The 12,393-nt window shown below is 44.3% G+C and overlaps 1 protein-coding gene across 1 annotated transcript in view; it reads right to left on the bottom strand.

Moving 5' to 3' along the window:
- Window positions 1-12,393, bottom strand: part of HTR4 (5-hydroxytryptamine receptor 4) — a 363,305-nt gene that overhangs the window by 236,915 nt on the left and 113,997 nt on the right. Inside the window, exon 2 of the mRNA XM_019506454.1 lies at window positions 5,405-5,486. Within this exon, the coding sequence (XP_019361999.1) occupies window positions 5,405-5,486 (82 nt within the window). The remainder of the gene's footprint in view (window positions 1-5,404; window positions 5,487-12,393) is intronic.

Genomic DNA, 12,393 nt, shown 5'->3' with positions numbered 1-12,393 from the left:
CAGAAGCGGACTGGCCAAGTTGGCTGATAATACCAATGTCCACATCATTAATGAAGATGTTGAACAATATGACTTAAAGCAATTTTCTAAAACAAAATTTAGAAACTCTGCTTTGGTAAAAATGTTAAATATGTTGTTTCAGGCTGAAACAACTGGAATCAGAAAAGGACAGAAACATCAGCTACCTACTGATAGCTGACATGTATAGCTCTCAAAAACAATAATCCATGGCTAGATATTTGCAGAGTTAGAAGAAAATATATATGCCTGGAAGGAAGCAGTGGATATATCTGTCTAACATAGTGTAAAGTAAAGGTCTGTGTTATATAGTTCAGGAATAAATCCAATAAGAACAAGGAAAAAAATATTTTTGCAGTAAACAAGGGAATGAAACTTAACCACAGAGTCAAACTGATCAAACCAACTGGCAAACATTAAATGAATATTTTTTTAGGACAGTTTTCAGATTCCCACGGAAAGAGGAAAAATTGCTTTCTGCTGTCTTTTAACAACTGAACGACAAAAAGGATGATTTACTGGGTGAGAATGAAAATTCTCTCATCAGATATCCTTCCAGTTTCACCTGGATGAGACAAAATTAGCTCACTGCACAAAATACTTAGTTTTCAAGTAATAATAAGCTTTTGAGAGCATTTCTGAAGGAGCATGAGCTCCAGTCACTTCTTTAAAGAGCTACTTTCTACTTTATTTAGATTACAAATTTAATTTTAAAATGTTGTAAATTCCATAAGAGAGAGACAAGGGATTTACAAAATCTAATTCTTGTAGGAATAATCTGCTGTTTGTTTTTTACTCAGCAAAAAAAAGTGTCAATTTTAGTTTAGACTTTTTTTTAGAGGCGTAGATGTGCTACCACAAGAGCAATCTGGTCAGGTCATGAGTAGAGGTGGGCAAATGCTAATAACTAATAAATGATACTAATAAAACTATCACTATTCAGCAATTTCCACAGTTATCATTGCAGTGAAGGGCAAAAAAACACTTAAATGTTGAAAAGTTAGTGGTATATTTTCCTTTTTATTTTTTTTACTTCTAACAGCCAATAACTGGAGATGCTTTCTGATATCTTTCAAAGACAGGAGATATGGATAATAAAGAAATTCTCTGGTGTCAGCACTCTAACTCCCTTTATAGGGAGAGAGAAATAGCAATAATCACTGTGGTTCACAACTCGCACAGCAAAGGCAAGACAAATTTCATTAAGCAAAACACATTACCTCTCAGTATCGATTGCCAGGTTATAAATGTGACCTGCTAAGTATTCATTAAAGTACTGATTTCCGAAAACATTTGCAGAGTTGGACAAAAGAGGAATAAAGAGAAGTATTGATTGAAGTAGAAGAGTTTGGGTGTTTTTCCCTAAACCAGTAAACCATCGAAGGGCCTAGTCTCACAGTACACTTAGGACATGTTAAATGAACTTAAAATATGAGCATCTGCATGTTCAAGCAGTAAAACATGCTAAGTGCAATTGTATCATAGCAAAGCTAGGGCTTTTCATGGGAGGACTATCTTCAAATTTTATTAAGTTACATATGCTCAGCTATCATCAGACTGTTGCACATTCTGCCATCCTCACCCAGCCGTGACATCTGTCAGGGACCCTTCTGATGTACAAAGCCTCCATTGTCAGTCCCAGACCTGGCCCCGCACTGAGTTTTGAACCAGGTCCTGTGCGGTGCCAGGGCTGGGACTGACAATCAGCCAGCTGTGCAAGAGAGATTGTATTAGAGATCATGTCAGAGATCAGAGAAAACATTACCATGTGACTGCTCAGACCATTTTCTAACTTTTAATGCAGCGTGGTAATGCTTACAACCTAAATCAAATGCATGCTAGAAGTCCCGTGCAACAGGGCTCTAAGTCAAATCCTTGTTAAGTCAATGGCAGTCTTTCCTTTTACTTAATGTACTTTGGGTCAGACCCAAACTGACTGTGTAACCCAGGTGGTACGCAGAAGGTACCCCCTCTCCAACTGAAGGGATTCAGTGGATGCGTTACACTGTGGGGAGTGTGGCTGCCCAGCTGCAGGCCAACTCGCCTCCTTTTCCAGCACAGCTGCCTCGAGACCAGGGACACCCAGTGATATTTAACTATTTACAGGTTTAATGATATGGCATTATATAAAGCTTGCAAACATGAACTTATGTACATATGTCTGTCTTTCTACATATACACCTGCTATTTATAGATATAGGTTTACACAGGCAATAGCTCTTGTTAACCCTTGACTCAGGCACAGGCCTAGTCCTCTGTGGCCTTCCAGTTAGTCTGCAGCCTCTGCCCCCCTCGACAGGGCTCACTTCAGGCAGCAAGCAAAGGAGCACTTAATGATTAAACACAGGTTAATCAACAAGCAATGGCAAGAATATCTGGCAATGATAGGACAAGAATTGTACATACGCAATCAGGTTACATCAAATGAAACACACATATATACAAATAATCCATACAGTAAGTTCAGATATAAAACAGCTTACAGTCCTTTACAGTACAACAAGAAGAACGCATGGTTACAACAGGAATCCCAACAGTGTGAGGAACCAGACCACAACAATGGCACAGCAGCTGTGCCCAAAGGAAAAATGGCAACCCAGGGAAAGATCCCGTTACCTAATAAAACATCATTACTCTCTCCCAGGTCACGTAACTATGATACTACCTTTAACAAACAGGGGGGTCCTAGACTCCCCTCTGTGCCCAAGGTCAAATTGTCCCCACCCCTCAGGTGCTTCCCCTTGATCCCCCGCAGTGAGGAACGCCCCTCCTCCCCTGTGGAAATCCCCTTTCCGGGTAACTCGCAACTCTCAGTGTTCTCCCTTGCAGGGGTGGTCGACCCGTCCAGTCACTGCTCGTGGGAGTAAGGCCCAAGCTGCCTGGTGCAGTCACCAAGGCCTATCGGCCCTCTCTCAGCTTGCTATGCACCGAGACCTGCGCTGCCTCATGCAGCCGCAGCGACCTGTCAGCTCTATAGCCCTGTGGACCGATCTGTGCACCAATGACCCAGCTCCTGCCTTGCACAGGGTTGGGGACCCGCACTGCCTCATGCAGCTGCTGTGGTCCCTTCTAGCTCTCCAACAGCCCTGTGCACCACTCTGTGCACTGATGAGGCTGGGCTCCTACCTTGTGCAGGGTTGGAGACCTGCACTACCTCATGCAGCCATGAGGTCCCGTCTGCTCCCAGACCCTCCATGCACTGATCTGTGCACCAATGCCATGGCTCCCTCCATGGTGGGGCTGGGGACATAGCCTCTTGCTGCCCCCTGCTAGGCGGCAGAGTCTTCTGGGGCACTTCTAGGGCAACTGCTCTGCCCCGCTGGTCAACTCTACCAGCTCTTCACAAGCCCTGTCTTCATCGTCCCTTGCCAACAGCTCCCCGTGTGCTGGACACGTGGGTTTTTATCCCTTGAAAATTGAAAATGGCCCAGTAGGAAAGCCTGAGGGGTTAGTTCCCCCTCAGGTCCTCTTCTTCACCCCACGCCTGGGTCAGGATGGGGCAAGCTTGCCTCCTGCTTCCTCCTGATCGGTGGAATGCTCCACCAATTGGCCTGAGCCATTTCAGGCTCACGCTAACAATCCGGGCTGCCGGTGAGCCCACTGGCCAGCCTGCCACAACTGTATTTGTGGTGTGGGATACATATGTATGCATGTGTATGTATACATGTATATATGGGCAACAGATGGGAGAGTTCCATTACGTGTGTAACGCACACATACACACACATATATAATGGAACTCTCTGATTTGCTAACCATGTCAGCTGTGCAGCAGTCAAGGGCAGTATATTATGGGGCCCGACAGTATCTGATATATGGGGACACGAGTGAGGAGCATAAACATTCTATTTGACGGTGTTGGACAAGCTCCCAAAATGAAGCCTGTTATGAGTCTTTATAGAATAGAAATTGCCTTTGAGACGTAGTTACATTCACATCTTCCTACACAGCCTGTGAGACTGGGATGATTTGCTGAAGTAATTATCTTGCCCCAAGTCCATGAACAAGAAATCTGAGATGGCAGGGTTTACCAGTGGGATCACCAATAGCAACAGAGTTAGGCAATGAACACTTCATCTAAAGAGGGTCCAAGAAATCATTATTTCAATCCCAAAGGAAAAGATGAAGACACGAAGTTTCTGAATAGATTCTAGTTTCATACTTTCCTCCTCCAACAACAGGTGCTCAAGTTATGCATAGCTGGTGCTTGTTTTTATCCTGGTATAACTCCATTTGCCTCCATGGAAGCACCCTCTGCTTTTACCTCTGCACTAGAGAAGAAAAAAGTGCCCAGTGAAGAAAACTCCCTTACGTCCGCTCCTCTTTTATTCAACAGGATGCTTTCTTTTAACATAGCTAAATGATGCGTCAATCCCTCTCCCAATTTTAAGCCTGGGAAATGTGCCTTATTTCTTTCTGTGCACACTTCTGCTTTCTGTTAGGCAACTCACTGAGGAAATACTTCCTGGAAAATGAGAACACGTGCATTTGATCTACCTGCATTTGATCAGTCTGCTCAGTGGAATTTCTCAGATACCTGTCATTCAGTATCCTGGCAAGTAAATGTAAGGGAACAGTTCAGAGAAATGCTGCTTTGAAAAAAATAAACTAAAACATAAAGAAATGGAAAAGATACTGTTCCTCAATGTTGGAATAGGTTTATTTACTTCAACTGACCTGACAACATTGAGGTAAATCGACTGTTCCAACTTTTATCTGAGCTTAATTTGCACAAAATGAACTATTCCAACCAGGATATTTTACAACACTTTCAGCTCTCCTGTGAAGTATGAATTTTCATTTCCATGTAGAATAAATTTTACAATCTTTGCATTCTCCTATGCCTGAGGAAGGGTAAGTGTGCCCAAAAGCTTGCAAATAAAGAATTTTTTTTGCAAATATCTAGCTAGTCTAATAAAAGGTATCACCTCTGCCATGAGTTCTGATTCCTTCAGTTTCCAGGGCATTACATATATGCAGACAAAGTATATTCTGTTATTTTGGCTCTGTTATTTTGGCTCTGTTATTTCTGACTCACCCCGGCATTTCTAGAAGATCATACTGAACAAAAAACCAAGGAACAGATTCTCAGAGAGAGTAAACTGATTTACTTTGGTTTCAATAAAGCTACCTTGATGTTACCTCTGGGAAGGACCTGAGTTGTAGTTTGTGAGATTCATCACACTTCACTTCCACTTTAAAAACTAACAGAGTAAGACTACCTAATCATGCAAACTCCAGGAAACTCCAAATCAAATAGTGCTGTATTAGCAGTAACCTTAGACCACAGGCAAACAGAAAGATACAGACCCTGCAGCTTTGCAAACACACTGTGTCATTATTGACCTCCTGTGGCTCAAGAGTCAGCAAATTTCCCGTCTCCTACCTCACATTAACATCAAGTTCTTCCATCACAGGCAATAGGCATAGGTAGCTGGAAGTCCAGTGCCCACAGAAGAAACCTGGTCCTGCAGTGAAGAGAGACAGAAAGGAATTTAAAGTTAAAGGGTATGGCAGTCAAGGGTATGTGTCAATCCCTCTCCCAATTTTAAGCCTGGGAAATGTGCCTTATTTCTTTCTCTTGTTACTGTGCACACTTCTGCTTTCTGTTAGGCAACTCATGTAGAATAAATTTTACAATCTTTGCATTCTCCTATGCCTGAGGAAGGGTAAGTGTGCCCAAAAGCTTGCAAATTTGGCCCATCCTCTTTCTGCTGGATGACCCTGATACAAGTTTGTCAGAATAATTCTACTGAAGTCATTTACACAGTATATTGTTCTGGAGCAATTTCAAAGTCCCTACCTCAAGGTACAATCTAAAGGTCAGATCCTATAAACCTTTACTTACAGGAGTCTAGCCTAAGAGCTAGGTGAGGCACAACCTGGCAAAATAAGACTACAGAACAGACAACAGGATTGAGAGAAAGGTTGATCCTTCAGTCCACCTACTAACGAAACCAATAGCAAAACTCCATTAACAATAATGTAACCTGTTCCTGACCCATAGGTGGTATCAGCTCATGAGGTTACTTGTTTGCTCACTTTATACTACACATTGGTTTGTTTAATTTTAAAACATAAATATAATTGAGTTAAGGTGAGAAAGGAGAGGGGATTTACTTGCATCTGTTTCTTTGATGAATCCCATCCCCACAACCATCTGTCAACAGGCTTCACATTTATTCTAATTATTTACATGTTTACATCGCATTGTTAATCATTTGTAAGTAGGCAGTGAATACCTTATTAAAACCAAATAAAAAATAGCTCAAGAGGTAACATAGTTGAAATGAATCAATGCCCTACAACTGCCCAAGGCAATGCTCTGCCTTGTAAAGAATATATGCAACAGAACAATGAAATCTAAGTCTGCAGTGAACAAAATGTCTACCCAGCCTGCCTTGGGACAATCAAAGGTGTTTCTGGCACAATGTCAGAGTGAGCTTCTTCCAAAGACACACAGATTTCCAGGAAAGAAAACATAGCTACTTATCATGGAAAGTTGAGTTCCTGGCACCAATGCCAAGAATTGTTCATCTCACCTGCTACAACATGATTTTGCTCTTACTGCCAGCAGGACCATGCAACAAGTTTGGCCTATTGCTGCACAGGTGCATAATCCTGCTTAAAGAAACTGTTCCTCCTAGCATAAGAGACATTCCTCAGTAATTACCAGGGGTCCGGGTTTTCTGTTCACCGTGGAAAAATGTGGTAAAACCTGGATTTTCTCATTTTAAGGAGAAAAACCCAGATTTCCTTTTTTTTTTAAATGCAGGAAACAGTGGGTTTCCCCTTGCAGGCTGCCAGAGTTCCAGCCTAACAGGGGCTGGTGGGGAGCTGGAAGAAGGTGATCAGGTAAGGGCACCACATGACTGTGAACATATATACCTGCATATGGCCACCAGGCAGCCTGGAGAGAAGCTCCCACAGGTAAGTCTGGGGAGTGGGGTGGAGGGGGAATTGAGGCCCCAGTGGTGAGGGAGGGAAGGAGGCAGCTGGGTGGGGCCGGAGTTGCTGCCCAGCCAGGGTGGTTTGTGGGGTTTGGGCACAGGGCCGCAGCAGGAAATATGGCCACAAGGCCTGAGCGGGGAGCAGAACAGAGCCGCGGCTGGGTTGTCCAGGGGCCAGCGAGAGGGCTGGCTTCCCACCACTGCATGTATTCCTGAGGGGAAGGGTAATGGGGGAGCATGTGCCCCCCAGCTTTGTGCATGGGGTGGGTGCAGGCTGCCCACCATGTGCTCAGGGCTCCCTGCCTTGGTGCCCTCCCCCTGGGGCCTTCACAGCCCATAGGATGAGACCCAGTGGGGCAGAGAAGCTCGATGCTGCTGCCACAAGCCCCATGCTGCCATGGCAAGGTACCCCCTGCTCACCCAGCAGCAGCGGGAGACACAACTCCACACTACCACTCTTGCTGCTGCCAGGTGGCCAGGGGATGCCTCATCATAACAGCACTTGTCTCATGGCAGCAACATCGAGCTTCTCCACCCCGCTCTGCCTTGCTGCACCAGGTCTCGTGCACGGGGCAGCAGGGGGGACAGCAGCAGGGTAGGGAGGGTAAACCCGCAGCGGGCAGCCTGCATCCACTCCCCACACAAGCTCCACTCCAGCCGTGCTTCCCACAGGGGAGGAGAAAGCAGCTGTTGCCTCCCATAGCCAGCAGCTGGGGCTCAGGGGCTGCTGGGGGTAGAGCAGGGGGCTGTGAACTCAGGTCACTGGCCCCCTCCTGCGGGGCTGGGGCACTGGGTGGGAAGTGAGGGGCCCCAGCAGGGTCCAGGGGGCTGTGGGTGGTAAGTGAGGGGCACCAGCGAGGGGTGGGGGGAGCTCGGGGTAGTGAGCAAGGTGCACTGGCAGGGCTAGGGGGTTGTAAGTGGGGAGTGAGGGGTACCAGGAGGGTTTGGTTGGAAAGTGAGGGTCACCAGGAGGGATGTGGGGGTTTAAATAATAGAATTCACAATTTTTAACCAGAGGAAAATCAGGATCCCTGGTAATTACAAAGCCTCTATCCAACCAGTTCAAATACAATGGCTCAGTCACCTGGTGTGGGAAAGGACGCACCATTGACCAACTTGTCTCAAGCATCTCTCCTCCTGATGAAACCTTCACTGGCCCCCAAAAAAGGACATACATGCAAGTGCCACTGACCAACTTATCTCATGCATCACTTCTCCTTCAATTCTCAAAGCAGAATTACATAATAAAATTTTAATGAACTCTCCTCTAATTAAAACTAAATCACACAAATGTCTTTGATGCCTACCAGTATCTCCTGAGCTCAGTAAATTCCCAAACTGGAATATATTTTGCCCAAGTCTTATTTCTATAAATAAAGGCAACACTACAAAATCATATTTAATGTCCCAATCCTGTCAAGTGTTCAGCCAGAACAAGCACCTATGCCCATGCAGAACAATTTACAACATCTGGCTATAAATGTATAGGCTGGATCGGAGCTGACTGAAGAACAGGAATATTGTTTCATCACAGTTTTGAACATTCAAAAGTGTTTTTCCCCCCACTGTGGAATGGGAAAAAAACTTCCAACTGTTTTAATGAAACAGAAGCATAGAAATTCTTTTTTTTTTTTTGTTTTAAAGCAACTTCCCCCCCACACACAAATTTTTTAAAAATTCTCACTCTCACCAGAAGCGACCAGAATTAGCAAACTTTCTGGATGAAAATATGATTCAAACACAGACATCACCTCAAAATATTTCAGCTTTTGAAACAACATTTTTACAAAAAAAAAAGATCAAAAACATGTCATTCAGCTTTCATTGTTATTTTTAAAGGACATTTTCCCCCTTAGACAACCCTAACCATAAATGAGTACTTTTTAATTAAAAAGAAAAATAAGACAAGTCCAGTCAACTGATAAAGTTGCAAACCTGGATGAAAAAAAGGCAAGTGAAAAATGCTTAGTAAATTAATGACTCCTTTGACATTAAGTTAAAACACTGACTTACTACTAAATTAAAATAGGTTTCCTATGAAATTGCATTGTACAACTGTCTGAATGCTCAATAATGAATGCTGTAATTATAAAGAACTTAATGATTTGCAAACCATAGTTTTAAAAAATGTAGTTTGCCCCAGTAATTTTAATTGGTATGAATATTAATGCCATTTTTAATTATCTCTAACTCCACTGTGAGTCAAAAGAACGTACCATTATAATAAAAAACTTGTGTGTTTACTAGTGGGGGCCCACTGGAAAAAATGTAACTTACTACCAGCATCCTGTCTTAAAAATATGTGCTAAGCTTTTTGGCATTGATCATCTCTCAGTATATGTTTTTAGAGAAATTAGCAAAATGCCACTACTATAGCACTGCTTATAGTAAAACAAAAAATAATAATGAACTATAGTTTCTTGGGATGAAAGGAAAGAGTGGGAGTTTTGAATCAGAAATCCTGGAAATGACGCTGGAAAAGTATTGTAGATGCATGCCTACATTATGTCTCTGTCTCAGTGATTGCTGAAGTATGCAATAAATTAACATCTATGGGCCAAATCTTGCAATTTTCAACTCTTGAAAAATTCATCCTTATGTCAAAGAGGAGGTTTCCTGAATAAGCAGTGACCAAGGAGGGCTTTAGGGTCTGGCCCAATTGGTTATTCAATCCTGCAAATGGTCTTTTACACGAGTCTTAAGGCCCTGATCATTTACTGTCATTAAGATGGAACAATCCCATGCCAGGTTGCCAGTTAGTCAGTGAGTCTTACACAACTTTTTTGATAAAAATGGAAACTGGAATATCGGTGGACTATTTCCAAGAAGTAGTAATTGATAGTGTGCATCCTATTGTGGGAATGTATGAGAAATAATTCATCCTAATATACCAGGCCAACCTGTGATTTGTTCATTAAACTATTTTTTCCTCAGGGGCTTTCCAACATCTATATTCTGAATACACAGGAACAGTTTTACCCTTTTAAAAAAGTTCCATGGAAGTGTTACCTTTCACCCATAAACATGGAAATGGGCAACATTCAGATGTGAACTACTGATAGGATTGATATCCAGTCTCTCACAACCTTTTCGAGGTTAGCATACCATCAGTCTTATACCACTGAAAAAGGCAGACATATAGCAATCCAGTGTCTAAAGTACTGTTAACCTTGAAGAGTAAGGACAGATATTCAAAAAGCCTGAGCCTGAATTGATTCAATCTTTGCAGGTTAGTCTAACCTGGCTAGGCTGAACTGGTTTGTAGCCACACAGACATCCCCTCTGGACTGAGGGAATTCAGGCACATGCCTGCAATGGTTCAGGCCAGAAGCTGGGGGGCATTAGAGCAGCCCTCCCTACTCTTCCACAGTGCTAAGCTGAAGGGGGGTATGGCCAGGCCCCAGCATGACACTCTGATTAGGGAGGGGTCCATCCGCCCCCGATAACAGAGCATTTATCAGCTCCGTTATCAGTATTTAGCAGCCCATCAGAAACAACAACCTCTCTCATTAGTTCAAGCTCTTCTTAAACAATGTGTTCCAAAGAAGGAACTGAGGGATATTACCAGCTGACTTGTTGATTAGCTCCAAAAAGCCCTAAGTGGACACAGTCCTGTCTCCCACAGCACACAGGTAGCCAGCATGTGGTCTGCTAGCTAATGCTGACAGGTGTGTGTGTAAGGCAGAGGGGAGGGGGGGAATCCCTGCTTAGTAGGGAGTGATGAGGGGATAGGTGGAAAGCAGACACCTGCAGTCTCTGCTGGAGCTCCAGCCAGGGAGCAGAGGAGAGGGGGCAGCCCTGCTGTGGAACAGAGAGCCCTGCCCAGCCCAGAGAGCATGCTGGGATGCTGGGGGACTCCAATTTAACTTAAACCAGGAAGGGGTCTGGGATAGACATTGCATAAACCGGTTTGACACAAATCAGTTATGTCTGATACTGCATTCAACCAAGTTTATCTCAAACCAGTTTGTCATTTTCAAATTAGTTTATGTGCCCTGAACATCTGTTCTGTTACAGGTTTAAACCAGTTTCTGATCACTTAAACCGATTTATGTGTAATGTCTTTCCCTAGCCAAAACTTCCTAATGAATAGAGCCTTTAAAACAGTGACATAATTAGTTTTTTCTGTTTAGCATTTTTTCTCCCTGTTTGTTTAGGACTGTTGGACTTAAGGTCATTGTAGAGTCCCCTGGGCATTACAAAAATAGAAGCAGGAAAAATTTTAAATTCTCCTAAATTATGCATTTTCAACTTTTTTAAATAAGTGTACCCCTAGCAGGCAGACGTGGAGCAGGTGGCGTGCAGCTGGATGCAGGGTGGCAGCAGCACAGAGTGGTGGGTGGTTGCAGCAGCCGCCATGTGTGAGCTTCCCCCCTCGCCCTCAACGCCTGGCCAGGCAGCACCTGTGCGGTCTGCAGAAGGGTGACACTGCCCTCACCCATCCCAGCCCTGCTCCTGGAAGGCTGTGGCAGCGGGTGGCAGGTGGCGGTGCTCTGTCCCTGCCCACTCACGAGTACCCTTAGGGCCTTCCTGAGTACCCCCAGTTGACAACCCCTGTCCTAAATGTTTTATGCCAAAAATACACAGAATCATAGAAGTAGGGTCAGAAGGGACCTTGTAGATCTTCAAGTCTGTCTGGGCAGGAGAAAAAACTGGGCTCAAATGATCCCAGCTAGGTAGGTATCAAGCCTCCTCTTAAAGAGCCCCAAGGTAGGAGGCAGCACCACTTCCCTTGGAAGTTGGTTCCAGATCCTAGCTGCCCTAACTGTGAACAAATGTAAAGTGCAGTATGGCATGGTATGATATTAAGGAGTTTATTGATACATACCAGACATGTTCAAATCAGCAGGTCCTGATGATCTCCACCCCAGAGTGCTGAGGGAATTGGCAGAGGTCATTGCGGGCCCCTGGCACAGCTTTACGAGCACTTGTGGTGCTCTGGTGAGATGCCAGAGGACTGGAAAAGGGCCAATGTGGTCCCCATTTTCAAAAAAGGGAGGAAAGAAGACCCAGAAAACTATAGGCCTGTTAGTCTTACCTCGGTCCTGGGAAAGCTCTTTGAGAAAATTATCTGCAAGGGACCAGCAGGGGAGATTATGCTTAGGGGCAATCAGCATGAGTTCATTAGAGGCAGGTCCTGTCAGACCAACCTAGTTGCCTTCTACGACCAGGTCACAAAATCCTTGGATGCACATGTCACAGTGGACGTAGTCTTTTTCGACTTTAGGAAGGCCTTCAACACTTTCTCTCAACCCATTCTCATTAAAAAATTAGGCGACTGTGGTGTTGATGCCTACACAGTCAGATGGGTCGCAAATTGGCTAGAGGGACACACACAGAGTGGTGGTGGATGGGTCATTTTCAACCTGAAGGGATGTGAGCAGTGGGGTTCCCCAGGGCTCAGTCCTTGGGCCTGCATTGTTCA

The sequence above is a fragment of the Gavialis gangeticus genome, unplaced genomic scaffold (assembly GCF_001723915.1).
Source record: "Gavialis gangeticus isolate Ggan-Ray unplaced genomic scaffold, GavGan_comp1, whole genome shotgun sequence".
Classification (NCBI taxonomy): domain Eukaryota; kingdom Metazoa; phylum Chordata; order Crocodylia; family Gavialidae; genus Gavialis; species Gavialis gangeticus.
Note: the sequence above shows the minus strand (reverse complement) of the source record. Positions and strands in the feature narration are given on the sequence as shown.